We start from the raw sequence: 22,724 nt of genomic DNA, 5'->3' as shown, positions 1-22,724 counted from the left end.
ATTTTTCGGATTCAGCGCCCAGTCAGTCCCAGGATGATCCCAGTCACTCCTGGTCTCTCCCAGTAGCTCCCAGTTTCCTCCATGTGGTCCCACTCATTCCCAGTTGCCCCCAGAAGCTTCCAGCAGGATCCCAGTTGCTCACAGCCACTTCCAGTCATCCCCAGTGCACTCCAAGTTGCTCCCAGGATGATCCCAATCACCTCCAGCATGATCCCACTCACTCCTGGTATGATCCCAGTATGACCCCAGTCACCCTCAGTGTGGTCTCAGTTGCTCCCAGCATGGGCCAAACTGCTCCCACTGTGATCCCAGTATGGTCCCAGTTGCTCCCAGTTGCCCCTAGCACAGATCCAGTCACTCCAAGTATGATCCCAGTCCTCCCTCCTGACAGTCCCACTCAATCCCAGTTGCTTCTATTGTAAATCCAGTCACTCAATTCCTTCCAGTTGCCCCCAGCCTGGTCCTAATTCCCCTTCATGTAGTCCCAGTCACTCCCAGTACAGTCCCAGTTACCCCCACCATGGTTGCAGACACTCCCAGTATATCCCAGTAGAGCCCTCAGCATGCTCATAGTCCTTCCCAGTCACTCCCAGATGCCCCAGTAACATTCCAGTTTCCACCAGTATGATTCCAGTGACTCCAAGGCACTCCCACTATATCCTATGTGGCCTCCAGTTGCTCCCAGTAGCCCTCAGTGTGGTCCCAGTTGCTCCCAGTATGATCCCTGTTGCCCCATTTCTGGTCCTGGAGGGTCCCAGTGTGCTCAGATCCTGCTCCCGGGGGGTCCTGCTGGGTCCCAGTCCTGGTCCCAGTGTATCCCGGTGTCCTGGTCCATCCCAGTCTGTCCCAGTCCATTCTTGTCCATCCCAGTCTGTCCCAGTCTGTCCCAGTCCGTCCCAGTCCATCCCAGTCCATCCCAGTCCATCCCAGTCCGTCCCAGTCCATCCCATTCCATCCCAGTCCATCCCAGTCCATCCCAGTCCATCCCAGTCCATCCCAGTCCCTTCCCAGCAGCCGCCGCCGTTTCCCGGGTCCTGCCCCCCCGCCCCCCCAAGATGCTGACGGGGGTCGGGGCTCCGTCTTTGCCTTCGTCTCCCTGGGCCTGCCTGGAATGAAGGGGCCGCTGGGACACTGCGGGACCTCCTGAAACCAAAGGAACCCTGGGAGAATTTGGGTACTCCTGGAGTCAAGGCACAATTGGGACACTGCAGGGCCCTATGGAAAAAAAAGGAACCTTGTGACACTGCGGAATTCATGGAATCCAGGGGCCTTTGTGACAGGGGGGCCTCATGGAACCAAAGGAAGCCTGAGGTGTTTCAGAAGGTCATGGAATCAAGGGGCCACTGGGACACTGCAGGGCCTCTGGCAATTAAAGGAACACTGGGACACTGGGGCAGGACATCCCCCCTGCAATGGCCCCAAGACAATGCCCCATTTGCAAAGGGGTCAGTGCTGAGCTGAGAGGGGGCCAGGACAAGGCAGGAGATGTTGGACCCCAGACTGGTTTGACCCCAAATGAAGCCCCTGATGGTGAGGGAAGCCCTGGAGTCCAAGGACTGTCAGTCCATGGGTTTCTACCAGAAAGGGCCAGTCCCCTTTCCCAGGGGCAGGTTCTTCCAACAGAACCCTTCTTGGGGGTGTGTGGAGATTCCTGCCTTGGCTGGGGACCCCCCAAGGTCACTGCTGGAGGTTGAGAGCAGAGATCTCCCCACCAGCGCTGGTCTGGGGGAGTTCCATCCATCTCTAATTAAGAATTCTTGCTTGTTTGCCACCTTTAGTAGAATTGCTTCAGCAATTGCTTTAGTGTAGTGCCCTGCCCTACCTTATCCTGTACTACTGGTAGTTTTAGTGTGTATGTTGTATAGTAAATAATTCTGGTTTAGGCCTTTTGTCTGATCATTATTAGTAATAAGTAGTTCATTGATATAAATATATCTGCTTTTCCATCATTAAAACCTGTGGGACAAAACTGGTTCAATCCCATCTCTATAATTCCTTAAATTCAAAGCATTGGCATAACCCAAGGCTGAGATTGGATCCAGCTGCCCCCAGGCCCCTCTGGGGGCAGGAGTTTAGAAAGCCAGGGAGTCCGTTCTGCACCTCGGGACTCCAGAGCAGGACTTCTCCAATCAACTTTGTCTAAGCCTTGAACTCCCCCTGCCACAGGGGGGATGGGGAAAGGGAACAGGAAAGGGGAGAAAAGGTGGGAAAAAGGGGGGGTGGGACCCCTTCAGCTGAGGGGCCAAAGGGGTGGGACCCCCAAAGGGAGCACAGGGAAACTGTGGTTTAGTGGGACAATAGGAAAGGGGTGGGAGAGAAGGGAAAAGTGGTGGGCTGAGACCCCCAAAACTGAGTGTTAGGGGTGTTGGGACCCCAAAGTTATTGAGAGTGGGGTGGGAGCCCCAAACTGAGTGCAGGGGGGATGTGGGGGTTGTGGGGACCATAGGAAAGGGGTGGGAGAGGGGCAGAAAAGGGGGGTGGGACAGCAGGAAGAGGAGTCCCAAGGGGGTCCCTTGGTGTCCCCATCACTTGAGCCCTGGAGCAGTTCCCTGGGGCTCTGGGGGGGTTGGATCTGCACTGGGGGGGTCCCCAACCCCCCTGTCCATCCCTGAGGGGCTGATGGGGGGTTCCCCTCCACCCAACAGCCGGTGCTGCAGTGGCCACGGGGGAAAAGGTGGGAAAAGGGGGGTCTGGGGTGGCCCCTGAGCTCCCACCCTGCTGTGGGGTATCACAGCCAGCACGGCTTCCCCAGAGGAAAGGCCTGCTGATCAAACCTGAGTTACTTTATGACAACATCACCCCCTGGCTGATCAAGGGAAGCCAGTTGATGGGATCCTTTTGGGTTTCAGTGAAGCTTCCCATCGTGTCTGTGCCCAGATCCCTCTGGACAAAGTGTCCAGCCCAGAGCTGGATAAACACACCCTGTGCTGGGCGAGCAATGGGCTCCCGGGTCGGGCCCAGAGGGTGGCAGTGACTGGGGGGACATCAGATGGGGGTCACTAGGGGGGTTCCCCAGGGCTCCATCTGGGCCCTGTGCTCTCCAACATCTCCATCCATGACTTGGACGCAGCACTGGAAGGGACACGGAGCAAGTTTGCAGATGACCCCAACCTGGGAGGAGCTGCTGAGTCCCTGGAAGGCAGGGAGGCCCTGCAGAGAGACCTGGACAGATGCCAGGGCTGGGAATCACCCCCCATGGAAGTTCAACAAGGGGCAGTGCCGGATTCTGCCCCTGGGATGGGGCAACCCCAGATGTGGGGATAGAGTGGGAATGAGAGGCTGGAGACCAGTGCTGGGAAAGGGCCCTGGGGGTTCCGGGGGTGCCCACTTGGCCAGGAGTCAGCAGTGCCCTGGCAGCCAGGAGAGACAACCCTGTCCTGGGGGCATCAGGCCCAGCATGGCCGGGCCAGGGAGGGGATTGTCCCGCTCTGCTCTGCCCTGGGGCGGCCTCACCTCAATAGTGGGGCACTCGGGGGGGACACAATGGAAGGAAGAGATGGAGCCAGTAGAGAGTGGCCAAAGGAGGCCACCAGGATGGGGAAGGCTCTGCAGGGGAAGCCAAAGGAGGAGCAGCTCAGGGCACTTGGGGTGTTCAGCTGCACAAGAGGAGACTGAGGGGAGAACTCATGGCAGTTCCAACTTCCTCAGGAGGGGCAGAGGAGGGGCAGGCCCTGAGCTCTGCTCTGGGGGGACCAGGGACAGCCCCCAGGGAATGGCCTGGAGTTGTGTCAGGCCAGGCTCAGGTTGGATGTTAGAAAGAGGTTCTTCCCCCCCAGGGTGGTTGGCACTGAACAGGCTCCCCAGGGCAGTGGGCACAGCACCAAGGCTGACAGAGCTCCAGGAGAGTTTGGATGATCCTCTGGGGCACAGCCTGTGACTCTTGGGGATGGGCCTGGGCAGGGCTGAGGGTTGGACTTGATGATCCTTGTGGGGTCCCTTCCAACTCGGACATTCTTTTATTCTGGGATTCTCTAACACCCCACCTTTGCCTGCTTTGCTGCTTCTGTGAACCACGAGTTCCTTATAGAATTATAGAGTCATAGAATCAGCTGGGTTGGAAGGGACCTCTGAGATCATCAAGTCCAACCCTTGATCCAACACCACTGCAGTTACTAGGCCATGGCACTGATGCCACATCCAGTCTCTTTTTAAAAATCTCCAGGGACTGGGAATCCACCACTTCCCTGGGCAGCCCATTCCAATGTCTGACCACCCTCTCTGAAAAGAAATTCTTTCTAATATCCAACCTAAACCTCCCCTGGCACAACTTGAGACAGAGCCCTCTTGTCTTGCTGATGGTTACCTGGGAAAAGAGACCAACCCCCACCTGGCTCCCCCCTCCTTTCAGGTAGCTGTAGAGAGTGAGGAGGTCTCCCCTGAGCCTCCTCTTCTCCAGGCTGAACAACCCCAGCTCCCTCAGCCTCTCCTCATAGGACTTGTGCTTGAGTTCCTTCCCCATCCTCGTTGCCCTCCTCTGGACCTGCTCCAGGACCTCAATGTCCTTCCTGAACTGAGGGCCCAGAACTGGACACAGCACTCCAGGTGTGGCCTCACCTGCACTGAGTCCAAGGGAAGAATCACTTCCTTGGACCTGCTGACCACACTGTTCCTGATTGTATTAGGGAGGGTTCAAAACCATACTGAAACTCGAAACCAAGACACCGTTAAAAGCTTAACAAAAACCAGTATTTATTACCAAGAGGTGGCCAACAAAACGAACAAACCCAAAAGGGAGGAAGGAGGAGAGAAATAAGCCCCCAGTTACCCAGCTGTTGCCCATAAAGTTCTCTTACCGACCTAGCAGGCCTATAATTACCCAGAGCAGAAGCTGCATCCTTGGAGAGTCAGTAAGTTCACAAACTGGCAGGTATCCCTGCCAAAGGCAACGTTGTCCTTGGTGTGAAGTTAGCTCTTCCCAAGAAAACACTATTCTACTTTTATACAATTAACTGAGTGGCCACAGCCTCCCAGGTGTGGCCAGCACCGCCCAGCCCGAGGCCCTCAGTCCCACCCCCGGTTATGTCAGTGCATCTCTTCTGAGCACATGTGAGAACTTTGGAAATCCCCTCACGCACACACAGTGTGTTTTGGGGGTCTTTCTTAACTGAGTCTGGGGCCGAGCCTTCCTCATCCTCCTCCTCAATCTCTCCTTCAAGCGACCTTGGAGGACAACTGGCCAATCACAGAACGCCAATTAAAACAGTTTATACACAAGTTCTCCCTCCAAGGATGAATTCACTGTTTTATCAGTGAACTTGGCAGGGAGAATATAAACTCCTGCAGGTGGCTGGGGCCAAACACAGACCAAAAGTATCAGCATAAATTCACCCTGGTACAGATAGGCAGGCGCAGGGAAAGCCACGTGTGCGCAGAAGAGATGCACTGACATAACCAAGGGGTGGGACTGAGGGCCTCGGGCTGGGCAGTGCTGGCCACACCTGCCAAGGTTGAGGTCACTCAATTAATTGTATAAAAGCAGATAGCTCTTTTTTTGGAGGGGAGCAAGCTTCACATCAAGGACAATGTTGCCTTTGGCAGGGACGCCTGCCAGTTTGTGAACTTACTGACTCTCCAAGGATGCAGCTTCTGCCATTGGTAATTACAGGCATTCTAGGTCAGTGAGATAACTCTATGGGCAACAGCTGGGTGACTGGGGGAGGTCATACTAGGGGCTTATTTCTCTCTTCCTTCCTCTCCTTTGGGTGTGTTCGTTTTGTTGGCCACCTCTTGCTAATAAATATCAGTTTTGTTGAGCTTTCAACGGTGTCGTGGTTTCAGCTTCAGTATGATCCAAACCCCTCCCCAACACAGCCAGCCAAAGGGATGATGGATTGACAGGCCCAGTTCTCTGCAAGAGAAGTTGAGGGCTCTGAGCCAGAGAGGGGATGAGAGCCGGGTACAGGCTTGGGAATTGCCAGGAGGGCTTTTGAAAGGAGCGTAGGGGAAAGGGATGTCTAAGAACAAGTCCCTTAGGAGAGGAAAACAGAGAGGCTGAGTTTTGACCCCAGCAAAAAGATGTGCAGGGCAGAGCAGAGAATATGCCCACATAAGATTCTTGTGTGTCCGTCTTTGCAGTTCTGACAGGCACTTCTTGTCACAGCCTGTCCTCTCCATTCCAGAATAGGCCCTGGCAACCAAAGAACCAACACCCCACACCATAGTGCAGACCAACCCATGTGCTTTGGGCCTTTTGTTGTCCTATCCATTCTGGCCTATCCTCTCCATTCTGGAATGGCCTCTGGAAACCAAAGAACCAACACCTCACACCCCCACAGTGCAGCCCCACCTGTCTGCCACGGGACTCTTTGGGATGTCACGGCCTTTCCCCCAGGAAAGAAAGCCTGGAACCTTCAGGTTTCAGATGCAGTTGGGGGGCCACCCTGGGCACTCCATGGGCAGCAAGAGCTTTCTGTCCTGGCCCTTTTTGTCTGGCAGGAATCTTCAGCTGTGTTCAGTTTGGGCAGTCAGACTGGCAATTTCAGCACAGGGCTCCTGCAAGTGAACGACAGCCCTTCCCTCCAGGAAAGAAACCCCTTACCCTCGGTCTCTTCTCCTGTTCCTTAAAACACAACCTGCAGGGGAGCTTTCTGGGATCTCTTCTCTTGGGAATTGGGAAGACAGACCCACTCCCATGTTTAACACCTCAGGCAAAACCACCCTTTGAACACCTTTCCCAACCCTCCCCAACCTTTCCCAAAGCCCAGATTTTACAGGTGTCCTGTAATTCTGGCCCAATCTCACCCAAGCCCACAAACCAGGACAGAAACCTCTCAGCCTCACGCTGCGTCCTTCCCAGTGCTGTGCCTTATGTGCAGGCAAAAGGCCTTAAAATCAAGGACCCAAAATTCATGGCCTGTTCTTTTTCCCAGAAAAGAAGGCGTGGTGAACTCTCCAGACCAGGGCACTGGAAGATCTCCCCAAAACTCCTTTGGTACACGCTGCAGGGCCAACGATTCCTCTGCTCTGCCCTGTCGGCGCTGCTTTGTCTCATCTGGGTCCCCAGAAACTGTCAGGGAAAGCCGGGGAATAAAATCTCTGAGCAGTTGGTTGGGTTCCAGAGGTGACCCTACTTCATTCAGCACTGAAGGGACACAGGAATTGCTCTCTAACACCTGTACATCAGTTCTCAAAACTTTTAACTCTTTTTACATTTTAGCAGACAAAGGAATTCCTGTCCATTGGCTTACCAGTTCTCTGCAGGAATTCTTCTTCTCTCTTCTATTGGTTCTTGATTTCTCACTTTGCATGATACTTAGTCACAGTTTTTGTCCTTTTCTTGTCTTTTCCCTAGATAGGGAGAGCCTCAGTAACTGTCTGTGTTAATTTTGTCTTGTTAATAATGTGGCAGCAGGAGCAGGGCAGTGATGCTTCTGCTGGACTGGGCACTGGTGAGGCCACCCCTGGCGTGCTGTGTTCAGCTCTGGGCCCCTCAATTCAGGGAGAACCTTGAGGGGCTGCAGTGGGTGGAGAGCAGGGCAGTAAAGCTGGGCAAGGGTCTGCAGTGCATGGCCTGTGAGGAGCAGCTGAGGGAGCTGGGCTTCTCCAACCTGGGGAAGAGGAGGCTCGGGGCTGACCTTCTCCCTGTCCACAACTTCCTGACAGGAGGCTGGAGCCAGGTGGGGGTCAGCCCCTTCTCCGAGGCAACAGGCGACAGGACAAGAGGACACGAGGACCTGCCTGTCAGGGGCTGTTTGTCAGGGACAGGAGCAGGACTTTTTGGAGAGAAACAGGGATTAGGTATTGAAATGGGCTGCCCAGGGAGGTGGTGGAGTCAGCGTCCCTGGAGGTGTTTAAGCAAAGACTGGCCATGGCACTGAGTGCTGTGGTCTGCTTGACGTGCTGGGGATGGGGCGTAGGCTGGACCCCGGTTGATCTCCCAAGTCTCTGCCAAGCTCATGGACTCTGGGCTTCTGTGCCAGCCCAGCCTTTGGGGACAGCGTGCTGGTGGCTCCGAGGCTCCGTCCTTGCCTTGCCTTGCCCATCTCCTGGCTGGTTCAAAGGGGTCCCAGTACACTTTGGGATGTGTTGGATGCCGTGTTGGGTGCAGCTGTCCCCCCAAAGCTCCCTCAGAACAGGGTGACACAAGGGGGGGGCACAGAGGGGTCCCCATTCCTGATCCATCCTGGAGCAACCACACTGGGGGCAACTGGGATCAGAGTGGGAGCAGCCAGGCCCCTGCTGGGTCATACTGGGACCATACTGGGAGTGACTGCAATACTACTGGGAGTATGTTAGAGGGACTGCAACCATACTGGGATGACTGGGATCAAACTGGATTTGTACTGCAAGTGTCTGCAAGTTCCTGGGGTCATACTGGGACACATACTGGACACATACTGAGATCATCCTGGGAGCAACTGGGACCATTCAGGGGCAAATGGCCTCCTCCAGGCAGTGACTGAAAGTGCCTGGGGCCAGACTGGACTCAGACTGGGAGTCCCTGAGAGGGAAAGGAACCATCCTGGGGGGGACTGGGAGCAACTGGGACCACCTTTGAGGGCAATTGGGATCCAATTGGGAGTGACTGGGAGTGACTGGGCCAGCAGCCGCTGCTGGCGGGGCCCGGCAGGCCTTGGCTGGGGGGAGCCGGGCGGCCTCTGCGCGTCCCGCGCTGGGGAGGGGACAGGAGAGGCAGCACAGTCAGGGCAGGGCTGCCTTGAGTCAATCCTCTGCTGCTTTACAATCTCCTCCAAATTCTTTGGATTTCTTTGGGGGAACTTTGTTCAACTCAGCTCTGTGCTGCTCAGCGAGAGCACTTTCCTTGACCGGGCAGGAATTCTCACCCTCCCCATTGCTCTCAGCCTGAACCCTGGACAGCTCTGAGGTCCCAAAGGGCTCCCTGTGCCCCAGTGCAGACTCAGGAGCGCTGCTCTGCCCACAAGTGACCTGCTGCTCAGCACACAGGTTCCCTGTGCTATTTGCACCTCTCTCTTGCTGGATGATCCACTTCAAAGATGCCTGGAAAAAAAAGTGGGTTTTTGTGAAGACTCCACTTGCAAAATCAATTCCTCCCAACTCTTCCCTCTTTCCCTGTGCAGCTGAGCAGAGGGCGATGCAGAGGAGTGCTCAGGCTCTGCTGCCTGGAGCTGTCCCTGCCAGCAGCTGCTTCCCTGTGCCCAGGGCTGGGCCCTGGCAGTGCCTCCAGAGCCCATCCCAGCCCTGGGTGCTCAGCTCTGCCCTGCAGAGCCCTCCCAGCACAGGGCACTCTGGTGCCAGGGGCACCTCTGGCTGGGCAGGCTCTGATGGTAACGTCAGAGCAACCCTGAGGAGGCTGGAAAAGCACCACTGCTGCTGCCTGTGAGGCCCAGGGGGTTGATTTCTGACACTCCCTGTGCCATTGCCCTCGAAGAAGAACAGCTTTGGATTTTCCATGCTTCCTCCTGAATGGAGACATGAATTGATCTTTCTCACTGCCCGTCCCAGGGAACCCGAAGCAGAACACTGGAAGTACAGGATCCTTCCCTTTCAGGATGTCCCTGCCTTGCTGCATTTCTTGAAAATTACTCTTAGAAACCTCCAGCAGTGCCCTCAGCCCTGCTGGGCTGTGCAGAGGAGCTGCTCCTGGGCAGAGCTGTCTCTCTGCAGCGCTGCCCGCTTGCCAGGAGCTCCCTGTGTGCCAGGAGCCCGGCCCAGCTCAGCAGCACAGACACAGCCCCAGGCACTGAATGACCCTCGGGGGTTGGGGATGAGTCCCTGAACATCAGACAAAGAGCAAGTTCAAGAAACCTCTGAAGAATTCCAAGTCAGATCCAAGTCCACAGTTTCTCCTGGCGTTAATGGGTCCCACTGAGGGCCAGCACTCAGAAATTGTCCCCTGCTTCCAGTTAGAGCCAAAAAGTGGAGGCAGTGAAGACAGGTGGGGACAAGCAAAGTCCCGGGGTCTCTGATGCTGAATAAATCTGGCTTTGTTTTGTTCTTGCAAAGGGCCAAGGCCTGACCCCCAGCCCTGGGAAGGGAGATCCTGTGCCTGCCTCATTCCTCAGGGCTCTTGCTGGGGCTCTGGGATGTGGGGATGTTCAATGGCAAGGGCAGGAGCATGGGGCAGCACCTCTGTCTCAGTTGGATGAGACTGAAGTGTTTTGCTGAGGGAGATGAGTTATGAGGAAAACCAAACTCCTCCCTCTAAGCAACTGTAAATCGGAAATGAAGAGACTCCAATTGAGGAAGTATGGAGAAAGGAAAAATAACAGCTCTTTATTAAAGGATATCTGTGTATTGGCAGAACAACAAAAAGGGGAAAAAGTGGAAAAGGAGAAAAAGGGGCTCTTCCCACGAAACTCCCGCTGTCTGGGGCTGGCTGTGGCCGGGAATTCCCCCTTTTGGCCGATGAACACATGCCACTGCCAACACGGGAGCGCAGGAGGGAAAGGGCGACCTCCTCCCCAAAAGGTTCCTCTCTAGGGGGGTCAAACCTCTCCCATGAAGTCCGAGCAGGTCCGGGCTGGGGGCAGAACAGGGCGCAGGAAACGAAGGCAAACGGGAACCAGCAAAGAGCCAGATGAGCAGGCCGAGAACAAAAGGACCTCGCAGCCTCTCCAACACACCCCTGGCCTGAGTTAAGGCCAAAGGGAAGGGCCTTGCCCTTTGCCCAGGAGAAAGCAAAAAACTCCACCCCCCCAGAGCCTTCTGAGGGTTCCCAACCTGCAATGTGGGCTGGGCCAGTTCTTTTGGGGGTGTGAGTCACCCAAGGCAAAGCCCCCTCCCCCATTGAACATCTTTCTTTTCCAGAGGGGCAGGGGAAAGAAAAATTCCTGCTTGGTTTTTTAGAAGAAGTAAAGCTGTGACAGGGATCCCCTCCCCCCTGCCCTCACTGCCCCCCAATAACAGGGACTGGGGAGAACTGGGAAGCTTTCCTGGGAACACTGGGAGCAGCCGGCTGGGGTCAGAATAAAAGCAGGGCCGGGGGGGACACACGACCCCCCAAACTCATTGTGGGGATGGACTGGGGGGTCCCGGCTGGGCCCGAGGCCACGGGGAGGGGCTGCGGCCGCCGGTGGCTCAGGAGCTCTGTGGGGAGAGAAAAGGGGGTGAGAGCGGGGTGGGGGGACAGGGGGGGCACAGAGGCTGTGGGAAAGGGGGGGGACACGACCCCCATTTGGGGATCCCCCTTTACCTTCTCCTGCAGGTAGAAGCCGAGCCCCAGTGCCAGGAAGACCAAGCCCAAGACAAAGCCCCCGACCCCCACCAGGATCTTGATGTGGACGGTGTCCGGTGGCATCTCTGGGGGGAGCCGGGGGGGTCAGCACCCCCAAAACCTCCCAGAGACCACCCAGGACCCCACAAACCCCATCCTAGTCTCTCCCAGCCCACCCAGGACTCCCTGAAACCTCCTGCCAGTCCCTTCCCAGCCCTTCTGGGATCCCACCAAGCTCCTCCCAGCCCCTTTAGGACCCTCCAACCCCCCTCTCATCACTCCCAGCACCCCCCAAAACCCCTCCAAGTCACTTCCCAGCCCCCTCAAGACTTCTCTGAACCCCTCCCAGTCAACCCAAGACCTCACAAACTTCCTTCCAGCCTTTCCAGACCACTCCTGCAAACTCCCTCCCAGTTACCCCCAAGACTCCCCAAGGCCCTTCTCAGTCCTCCCAGCACCCACCAACCTCCTTCTCAGCCTCTCCATTGCCCCCCAAATCCTTCCTGTTCCCCCCCAGACTCCCTCCCAGTCGCCCCCAGTTGCCCCCTTTCCCCCCCGGTCCCCCTGCCAGTGTGCCCCCGGTGCTGGGGGGGCCGGGCTGTACCCCAGTGCCGGCTGAGGGGGTGCTCCAGGCTGACGTGCTCCACCTGGCAGCTGTAGGTGACCCCGCGCCGGGGGGGGATTTCCAGCAGCACCAGCACCTGGTAGCTCCAGTCCCCGTTGGGGATCACGTCGGTGGCCACCACGTGCTCCAGCAGCTCCTGCCCATCCTGGAACCACCTCACCTGCACCGGCGCAGGGTAGAAATCCATCAAGGAGCAGAGCAGGCGGCCGGGGCCGGGCTGGGAGCTCGACGGCACCAGTGAGATGGACACGCTGGGGGGCACTGGCAGGGACGGGGGAGACACTGGGCTGAGCTGGGGGGCACTGGGAGGGAAGGCAGAGGGCTTGGAGGGCATTGGTAGGGATTGGGATGGCACTGGGAGGGACTGGGATGGCAGAGGGAGGGACTGGGAATAGACTGGGGTAGAAGGGGATGGGCTGGGGGGGCACTGGGAAGAGAGTTGGGAGATGTGGGAGTGAAGTGAGAACGACTGGGAATGGACTGAGGGGGTCTGGGAATGGAGTGAGAGGCACTGGGAATGACTGGGTAGGACTGGGAATGAGAGGGCTGGCCTGGGAAGGAAGCGATGTGGACTGAGAGGCTGAGTCGTGGTGAGGGAACTCTTTGGTTTGGGTCTGCCTGGCAACTGGAGCGTCATCAGAGAGACGCGCTGGGATTGGCTGAGGGGCGTGAGCTCGGTGGCCCCAGCGGGGTGGAGACGCGGGGGGCACTGGAAGAGACTGGGATGGACTGGGACGGGGTAAAATGGCATGGGGATGGGCACATGAAGGACTGAGGGGTCTGGGGTGATTCCCAGGGAGGGTTTTTAGAGGCTCCAGGGCCATTTCCGAGGCAGAGCCTGAGGGTACCCGCTCTGTCCCAAGCTCACCTCTCCTCTCCACGCTGAACGGGGTGACCAGCTCGTAGTTGTGCCGGCAGACCGTGTCCGCCACAGCCCGCATGCGCTTCATGAATTGTTTGTCTCTGTTCCGCGGCCTGGCCCACATCTCCTCCCCATACGGGGTGTCCCCCACATAGACCCCCACATCGCTGTCGAAGTGCACGTACTGCTCCCGGTTGTAGATGTACCTGTGCACGAACCTCACCTGCTCGGTGCCGTTGATGAAGTGACACTCGTACATTGTCAAGTGCTGGAACACCCCTGTGTGTGCAGGACACGGGTCAGAGGCTCCCCCGTCCCCCCCATCATCCCCCAGCCCCCCACAGCAGGGTGGGAGATCAGGGGGCCACCCCGGACCCCCCTTTCCCACCCCCCTCTGCCCCACGGACGCCCCAGCACCGGCTCTTGGCTGGGGGGGAACCCCCCCATCAGCCCCCCGGGGATGGACAGGGGGGTTGGGGACCCCCCAATGTGGATCCGACCCCCCCAGAGCCCCAGGGAACCGCTCCAGGGATCAAGGGACACCCAGGGACCCCCAGGGCACCCCTCTGCCTGCTCTCCCACACCCCCTTGCCCCCCTCTCCCACCCCTTTCCCACTGGCCCCCACAATCCCCAGACCCCCCCAACCTCACTTTGGGGCTCCCACCCCCCTCCCACTCACTCCGGGCCTTCCAACCCCCCTCGCACTCACTTTTGGGGCTCCCAACCCCTCTTTTCTCCCCTCTTTCCCCCCTTTCTCACCCGACCCCCCTGCCCGCCCCCCCCGCTCACCCGACAGCTCCTCGCCCGCAGCCGGGGGGGCTCCCAGCACCACCAGCACCGCCAGCACGGCCCCAGCTCCCCGCACACGCTCCATGCCCAGCGCCGGACAGCTGCTGACAGCCCAAACCAGCCGGGCGGCGCCGTTTTGGGGGGTTTGGGGCGCGCTGGGCTTGGCTGAGGGCGCAGTTGGGGCCCTTTTTTGGAGGCGTCTTCCCGGCGACTGATGAGTCATCAGCGCGGCGCGCTGGGATTGGGCGCGGGCGGCGTGGGCGCTTTGGGATTGGCTGAGGGCCGTTGGGGGCCCCCGCGGCAGCCCCGGGGCTGGGGGGGTCCAAGGTGGGTTTTGGGGGGTCCCGGATTCCTGGAGATGGGATTTAAGGTGATCTTGATACGTTGGAATGAGGTTTTGGGTGGCCGCGGGTGCCTAATAACCTAATTTTGGGGGTCTTGGAGTGCCCAAGCCCCCCTGTTCCCAGGAGTTTTACGGTCTAGGAGTGTCCTAACTCCTCTTTTTAAATGTTTTGGTGTCTGGGAGTGCCCAAACCCTTCTGATTTCACAATTTTGGGGGCCTGGGAGTACCTGAACTTCTCTTTTCCAGGATGTTTTGAGGGCTGGGAGAGCACAACCCCCCCTGTTCATGCTGGTTTAGGAGGATGACATTTGTCCAAACCCCATTTTCCTAGGATTTTTTGGGTCTGAAGGTGCCCAAACCCCCCTGTTCCTCGGATTTTTGGGGTTTGAATATATCCACCCTCCCCCCAGTTCTCAGGAGTTTTAGGGTCTGGGAGTGTCCTGACCCCTCTTTTCCAATATTTAGAGATCTGGGAGTGCCATAAACCCCATATTCCTGGGATTTTAAGGGTCTAGGAGAACCCACACCCTGATGTCCCCAAAATTTTTGATGTCTGAATGTTCCCAACCGCCCTGTTCCTTGGTTTTTGGAGGGCTGGGAATGTCCAAACCCCCAGTTCCCGGGATTTTTAGGGTCTGGATGTGTCCAAACCACCTTTCTCCAGGATTTTGGGGGTCTGGGAGTGCCCCTGTTGAGCAAAAACGAGCTCAGGGCGGTCTCTGATTGGCTGAGCCCGATCGGGGCTCAGTTCGGGACTCGTCTACCCGGCAACTGATGACGCAACAACAGCGCTCGCTCCCATTGGCTGCTGCTGCTTCTGACCCCGCCCGGGCCTTGGGGGGGTCCAAGGTGGGTTTTGGGGGTTCCAGGATTGCTGGGGATGGGGTTTGGGGTGACCTGGGTACGTTGGAATGAGGTTTTGGGTGGCTGCTGGTGCCCAATAACCTCCTGTTCCCAGGATTTTGTGGTTCTGGGAGTGCCCAAACCTCCCTGTTCCCAGGACTTTTAGGGTCTGGGAGTGTGTAAGCCCCTCTTTTCCAATATTTTGGGCTCTGGATGTGCCCAAACCACCTTTCTCCAGGATTTTGGGGGGGAGTGTCTTATAAACCCCTGTTCCTGGGACTTTGTGGGTCTAGGAGTGCCCAAACCCTGCCTATTCTCACAATTCTGGGGATCTGAGAATTCCCAAGTCCCCGTTCTCGCAATTTTTGGGGTTTGTTAGCAGCTAGACCTCTCTTTTCCAGGATTTTTGGGGGCTGACAATGCCCAAACCCCCCCGTTTATGGGAGTTTAGGGTGCTGACATTTGAACAACCCCCCCTTTTCCCAGGATTTTGTGGCTCTGGGATTGCCAAAACCACCCTGTTACCAGGATTTCTGGAGACTGGGAGTGTCCATGCCCCTCTTTTCTGATATTTTGGGATCAGGAAGTGCTCAAACTCCCCTCTTCCCAGGATTTTCAGGGTCTGTGAGTACCAAAGGGCCCTGTTCTCAGGATTTTTGGGCACTGGATATGTCCAAACCACCTTTCTCCATGATTTCGTAGTTCTGGAAGTGCCCGAACTGACCTGTTCCCAAGAGTTTTAGAGTCTGGGAGTGTCCAATCCCCTCTTTTTCAATATTTTGGGATCTGGATGTGCCCAAATCCCCCTGTGCAAGGATTTTGGGCCTCTGCATATGCCCAAACTACCCTTCTCCAGGATTTTTTGCGTCATGGAGTGTCCAAACCCCCTGTTCTCAGGATTTCTGGAGTCTGGGAGTGTCCAAGCCCCTCTTTTCCAATATTATGGGATCTGGGAGAGCCCAACACCCCTGTTCATTTGTCCTGGGGGCCTGACATTTCTCCAAACGCCTATTTTCCCAGGATATTCAATGTCTGGGAGTGCCCAAACCCCCCTTATTCCCAGGATTTTCGGAGTCCCCCAGTTGTCTCCCAATAACCAGGACTGTAGAGAACTGGGAAGCTTTACTGGGAACACTGGGAGCAGCCGGCTGGGGTGCAAACAAAAGTAGGGCCGGGGGGACACACGACACCCCAAAAGTGTGGACAGGGTTGGACTGGAGGGTCCTGGCTGGGCCCGAGGCCACGGGGAGGGGCTGCGGCCGCCGGCGGCTCAGGAGCTCTGTGGGGAGAGAAAAGGGGGTGAGAGCGGGGTGGGGGGACAGGGGGGGCACAGAGGCTGTGGGAGAGCAAGGGGGGGGCCACGACCCCCATTTGGGGACCCCCCTTTACCTTCTCCCGCAGGTAGAAGCCGAGCCCCAGTGCCAGGAAGACCAAGCCCAAGACGAAGCCCCCGACCCCCACCAGGATCTTGCTGCAGACGGTGTCCGGTGGCATCTCTGGGGGGAGCCGGGGGGGTCAGCACCCCCAAAACCTCCTCCCACGCACCCCCCGGCACCCCACAGAGCCCAGCCCGCTCTCCCCCAGCCCACCCGGGGGTCCCTCAAACCTTCTGCCAGTCCCTTCCCAGCCCCTGCAGGGATCCCACCCAGCCCCTCCCAGACCCTTTAGGACCCTCCAACCCCCTCCCATCACCCCCAGCACCCACCAAACTCCCTCCCAGTTGCCCTTGGACACTGGGCTGAGCTGGGGGGCACTGGGAGGGAGGGCAGAGGGCTTGGAGGACATTGGGAGGGACTGGGATGGCAGTGGGAGGGAGTGGGAATAGAGTGGGGGAGAAGGGCATGGGCTGGGGGGCCACTGGGGAGAGAGTTGGGAGATGTGGGAGTGAAGTGAGAACGACTGGGAATGGACTGAGAGGGTCTGGGAATGGATCGAGAGGGACTGGAAGTGACTGGGAAGGACTGGGATGGACTACTCTGGCCTGGGAAGGAAGCGATGGGGACTGGGAGGCTGAGTCGTGGTGAGGGAACTCTTTGGTTTGGGTCTGCCTGGCAACTGGAGCGTCATCAGAGAGACGCGCTGGGATTGGCTGAGGGGCGTGAGCTCAGTGGCCCCAGCGGGGTGGAGACGCGGGGGGGGCACTGGGAGAGACTGGGATGGACTGGGATGGACCACGAAAAACTGGAATGGACTAGGAGAGACTAGGGGGCATTGGAAGGAGTGGAGGAGACTGTGATGGACTGGAATGGGTCAAAAGGCCACGGGAAGGGGCACAGGGAGGGCTGAAGGGTCTGGACTGATTCCCAGGGAGGGTTTGAGGGGCTCCAGCTTCATTCCCGGGGCAGGGCTCAAGGGGACCCGCTCTGCCCCACGCTCACCTCTCCTCTCCATGCTGAACGGGGCATCAAGTTCGTAGTAGGGCCAGCAGTACGTGTCCACAGCAGACCGTGCATACTCTAGCCTTCCTGGGAGACTGTTCAAGTTCCTGGCCTGGATCTCCCCAAACGGGGTGTCCCCCACATAGACCCCCAAATCGCTGCTGAATTGCAGTTGCTGTTCCCGGTTGTAGATGTGCCTCTCCATGAACCTCACCCGCTCGGTGCCATTGATGAAGTGACACTCAGCCTTGAACATCCTCTGGAACACCCCTGTGTGTGCAGGACACGGGTCAGGGGGTGCCCCGTCCCGCCCCCATCATCCCCCAGCCCCCCCCAGCAGGGTGGGAGCTCAGGGGGCCACCCCGGACCCCCCTTTCCCACCCCCCTCTGCCCCACGGACGCCCCAGCACCGGCTCTTGGCTGGGGGGGAATCTCCCCATCAACCCCCTAGGGATGGACAGGGGGGGTTGGGGACTCCCCCAATGCCGATCCCATCCCCCCAGAGCCCCAGGGAACCGCTCCAGGGATCAAGGGACACCCAGGGACCCCCAGGGCACCCCTCTACCTGCTCTCCCACACCCCCTTGCCCCCCTCTCCCACCCCTTTCCCACCGGCCCCACAATCCCCAGACCCCGCCCCCTCACTTTGGGGCTCCCAACACCCTCCCACTCACTCCGGGCCTTCCGACCCCCCTCGCACTCACTTTTTTGGGGCTCCCACCCCCTCTTTTCTCCCCTCTTGCCCCCCTTTCCCACCCCCCCGCTCACCCGACAGCTCCTCGCCCGCAGCCGGGGGGGCTCCCAGCACCACCAGCACCGCCAGCACGGCCCCAGCTCCCCGCACACGCTCCATGCCCAGCGCCGGACAGCTGCTGACAGCCCCAAACCAACCGGGCGGCGCCGTTTTGGGGGGTTTGGGGCGCGCTGGGCTTGGCTGAGGGGGCTCCCATCCCCAAAAGGCTCCCAAAAAACTCCCTCCCAGTTGCCCCCAGGACTCCCCAAAGCCCCTCTCAGCCCTCCCAGCACCCACCAACCTCTTCTCAGCCTCTCCATTCCCCCACAGACCCTTTCCCTTACCCCCCAAACTCCCTCCCAGTTCCCCCCAGGGCCCCCAGAGCCCCTCACCCCCCTCCCAGTGTGCCCCCGGTGCTGGGGGGGCCGGGCCGTACCCCAGTCCCGGCTGAGGGGGTGCTCCAGGCTGACGTGCTCCACCCGGCACCGGGGGGGATTTCCAGCATCCCCAGCACCTGGTAGGTCCAGTCCCCGTTGCCTCAAGAGAGCGCAGAGGAAAAGACTCCAGGCCAGGGGAGTGGATGAGATGAGATAAAGAGAGCAGGTCCTGTAGTGGAGCCTCAGGCCAGGGGAACACACACGACGGGCACCCCCCAGGCAGTGGCTCTGGGATTTTAGAACAAGGTCCATCCAACCCCAGATCTCTCCACCCCCCACTTCTGCCCCGTTCTGCCCCCGACACACCCCTTTGGGAATTGGGCTTGGGGTCTTTGGGACCCCTTCTTCCTCAGCTTCATCTTCTTCGCAGCTCCCACAGTCCTTGGAGCTCCTCCCGAGTTCTGGGCTTGAAGGTGGCTGTGTCTGTGGGATGTCTTCTGGTCCAGGCTTTTCTACAATTCTGCCTTGAAAAGAAGACTAAACGCGCTAACGGGATTTAGAGGGGTTGATATGGGATGGGGTAACAGGGTTGGGGATGTCCAAACATTATGCTACAGGGTAAGGGATAGAATGCAGCTCCATTAAAATCTACAATCACTACACCACTACTTCTAAAATCTACCAAAGTTAAAAATTCCAAAAAACTCTGAGGCATCACACCTCTTCTTTTACAGTTCTATCACAACTTTTTATAAGTCAATCATATTATATTATAGAGCTCCATTTCTATGTTGTTAGGTACACCTTTTATATACTTTTATATAACTTTTATAAACTTTTTAATGTATTAATAAAATCCCAGGGATCTTGCTTGGAACTCCCCGCATCCAGGGACCGAGAGGATCTCCCTGAATAACTTTCAGTGGGCACTGGAATCCTCAGGGTCCTGGAACCCCTGGAGCATCAACAGCTTTGTCCCTCCAAAGGGGTCCCAATTTGTTTCCAATGGTTCAAGAATACAAAAATAAACCAAACACCAGTTTCCAAAACCAAATCAACTTATAAGTCCAGAAATCACAAGTTAATATCCAAAATAGCAGAAAGGATTTCTTCAAGATTCTTTCTTTGCAACCTGAAGTACCCATTATACAAAAGAAACCAAATACCTGTTTCCAAAACCAAATAAACCAAAGACCAGTTCCAGAACCAAATAAACCAATGAGTCCAGACTCCCAAATTAATATCCAAAATCATGGCTGGGCTTCGCGAACGAAGATTTGGGAAGGGCTCTGCCCACATTTGCTACAAGCACACTGGTGGCTAAAGAGGCCAATACGAGACAGACACGTCCAGTTGCAAAAGGCAGAGCAGAAAGACTCCTTGGATGGGATCGACAGGACACGGTTCTTTCTGCGTTGTCTTTTCTCCTCGATGGTGATCCTGCTGCGTTCTCAAAGGAAGCAGCAGCGTTAGAGATGGGGTGTCTCCAGACCTCCCGACTGGAGGCCAGAGTAGACCAGGGATGAAGATCAATGTGGCCAAGGCTGAGATGTTGTTTCAGGCAGTCCTTGTATCTCCTCTTCGGGGCTCCTCTCTTGCGGCAGCCGGTGGCAAGTTCACCACAGAGCACGATCTTAGGGAGGGGGTGGTTGGTCCTTCATCCTGGAGACGTGCCCTGCCCAGCACAGCTGTGTTCTCAGCAACGTGGCCTCAATGCTTGTGACTGCTGCCTGTTCTAGAACAGATGGATTGGTCACATCATCTGACCAGGGGATGTTTAGGATTGTACAGAGGCAGCGTTGATGGAAGCATTCGAGGAGTCGCAGGTGGTGGCTATAGATGACCCATGATTCGGATCCATATAAGAGAGTAGACAGCACAATGGCTCTGTAAACACTGATCTTTGTGCTTTTCTTCAAGTGTTTATTTCACCAAACTCTTTTATGGAGTTTTCCAAAAGCTCTCTATGCCTTTGCTAACCTGTTGTCCATCTCTCCGTCAATCTCACCATCCGAGGAGATGAGGCTCCCTAGGTAATTAAACTGCTGGACTGATTTGAGCTCTGATTGGCCAATGGTGATGTGGGGATGATGGAAGACTTCCTGAGGTGCAGGTTGATGGAGAACTTCTGTCTTCTTTAAGCTGACTTCCAGCCCAAAGAGCTCAGCAGCGTCTGCAAAGCAGGATGTTAAACGCTGCAGAGCTGCTTCTGTGTGAGCGACGAGGGCGGCGTCATCAGCATAAAGCAGCTCCTGGACAAGATGGTTTAAGGTCTTGGTGTGGGCCTTCAGTCCCCTTAGGTTGAAAGGGCTTCCATCAGTACGGTATCAGATGTAGATCCCGTCCTGATCCTCGAGGTCTGCCGTGGCCCTTTGGAGCATCCTGCTGAAAAAGATTGTGAATAGGGTTGGAGCAAGAACGCAGCCTTGTTTCACACCATTGGTTATTAGAAAGGGCTCAGAAAGTGCATTGCCATAACTGACTTGGCTGTGCTGATCCTCATGGAGTGACATGATTGTTTTAAGGAACTTGGGGGGACAACCTAAACGTTCCAAAATCTGCCACAGACCTTTCCTGCTCACAGTATCGAAAGCCTTGGTGAGGTCAACAAAGGTTCCATAGAGACCTTTGTTCTGTTCCCTGCACTTCTCTTGCAGTTGTCTGAGGACAAATCCCATGTCTGTGGCGCTCCTGTTGGCTCTGAAACCACATTGGCTTTCAGGGAGAATTCCTTCTGCTATAGCGGGTGTTAGTCTGTTCAAGAGTATTCTTGCCAGGATTTTGCCAGCAATGGGGAGCAGAGTAATACCCTGGTAATTTCAGCAGTCTGATTGTGCTGGTTTAAAGGTAAACCAGCAGGGGAAATGAACTCAACCCAAAAGAGAGATTATAAGTCAGAATAACAATTTCATAAAATAACACAATAAGTACGATTATACAGACAAACAGTTGGTTTTAACCCACAAAACCCTAATGTATAACCCAGCACCCTGGGGCATGAACAGAGTGGTGTTTGTTGGGCCCCCTGAGCCCAAAGTAAAGGGAGAGGGGAAAAACCCCTGTTGGTGAGAGTGGTGGTGCAGTCTGGTCAAGAGTGGTGGTTGCAGTTCGGTCGAGAGTGGTGATCTGCAGTCTGGTTGACAGTGGTGGTCACAGTCTGATTGAAAAGTGGTGGTTGCAGTCTGGTTGAAGAGACATCGCTGACATCACTGGCAGAGCAGTGACATCACAGGGACAGCAGTGACATCAGAGAGACAGCGGTGACATCACAGGGACAGCAGTGACATCAAAAAGAAAGTGGTGACATCACAGGCAGAGCAGTGACATCACTGGGGCAGCAGTGACATCACAGGGACATTGGTGACATCACAGAGGCAGCAGTGACATCACAGGAACAGAAGTGACATCAAAGGGACAGCAGTGACATCACAGAGCAAGCGGTGACATCACAGAGAAATCGGTAACATCACAGGGACATCAGTGACATCACAATGACAGCAGTGACATCACAGGGACATTGATGACATCACAGGGACAGGAATGACATCACAGAGACATCGGTGACATCACAAGGACATCAGTGACATCACAAAGACAGCAGTGACGACACAGGGACAGCAGTGACATCACAGGAACAGCAGTGACATCACAGGTACATCGGTGACATCATAGAGAAATCGGTGACATCACAGAGAGAGCAGTGATATCACAGTGACAGCGGTGACATCACAGGGATATTGGTGACATCACAGGGACAACGATGACATCACAGAAACATCGGTGACATCACAGGGACAGCAGTGACATCACAATAACAGCAGTGACATCACAGGTACAGCAGTGACATCACAGGGACAGCGGTGACATCACAGAGACATTGGTGACATCACAGGGATAGTGCTGACATCACAGAGACAGCAGTGACATCACAGGCAGAGCAGTTACATCACAGGGAAAGCGGTGACATCACAGAGAGAGCAGTGACATCACAGAGACAGTGGTGACATCACAGAGACAGCAGTGACATCAAAGGGACAGCAGTGACATCACAGGGACACTGGTGACATCACAGGGATATCGGTGATGTCACAGGGAAGTGGTGACATCACAATGACAGCGGTGACATCACAGGGACATTGATGACATCAGAGGGACAGCACTGACATCACAGAGACATCGGTGACATCACAGAGAAAGCGGTGACATCACAGAGAAAGCGGTGACATCACAGGGACAGCAGTGACATCACAGAGACAGTGGTGACATCACAGAGAAAGCGGTGACATCACAGAGAAAGCAGTGACATCAAAGAGACAACAGTGACATCACAGGGACAGCAGTGACATCACAATGACAGCAGTGACATCAGAGAGACAGAGGTGACATCACAGGGACATCGATGACGTCACAGAGACACCGGCAACATCACAATAACAGCAGTGACATCACAGGGACAGCTGTGACATCTCAGGGACAGGAGTGACATCACAGAGACAGTGATGACATCACAGAGACATCGATGACATCACAGGGACAGCTGTGACATCACAGGGACATTGGTGACATCACATATACATCGGTGACATCACAGAGACAGTGATGACATCACAGGGATATCGGTGAAATCAAAGGGACATCC

General features: G+C 56.3%; 1 protein-coding gene and 1 long non-coding RNA gene across 2 annotated transcripts; both read right to left on the bottom strand.

Moving 5' to 3' along the window:
* Window positions 1–5,151: 5,151 nt before the first annotated feature.
* Window positions 5,152–17,828, bottom strand: LOC113990517 (class II histocompatibility antigen, B-L beta chain-like; the record flags this gene model as incomplete). The annotated part of the gene is made up of 6 exons (XM_039389595.1): window positions 5,152–5,172; window positions 11,114–11,220; window positions 11,739–12,020; window positions 12,628–12,844; window positions 17,191–17,246; window positions 17,744–17,828. Coding segments are annotated over 6 exons (768 nt in total), but the record flags the coding sequence as incomplete, so codon positions are not given.
* Window positions 15,702–16,053, bottom strand: LOC113989438. The gene is made up of 2 exons (XR_005566564.1): window positions 15,988–16,053; window positions 15,702–15,877 (listed from the first exon to the last, which is right to left on the bottom strand). It is a non-coding gene; the product is annotated as an uncharacterized LOC113989438 (long non-coding RNA).
* Window positions 17,829–22,724: the final 4,896 nt, after the last annotated feature.

Source organism: Pipra filicauda, unplaced genomic scaffold (genome assembly GCF_003945595.2).
Source record: "Pipra filicauda isolate LSUMZ 115617 unplaced genomic scaffold, ASM394559v2 scaffold749_size132029_pilon, whole genome shotgun sequence".
Taxonomy (NCBI): domain Eukaryota; kingdom Metazoa; phylum Chordata; class Aves; order Passeriformes; family Pipridae; genus Pipra; species Pipra filicauda.
The sequence above is the reverse complement of the archived record's forward strand: the minus strand, read 5'-3'. Positions and strand labels throughout refer to the sequence as shown.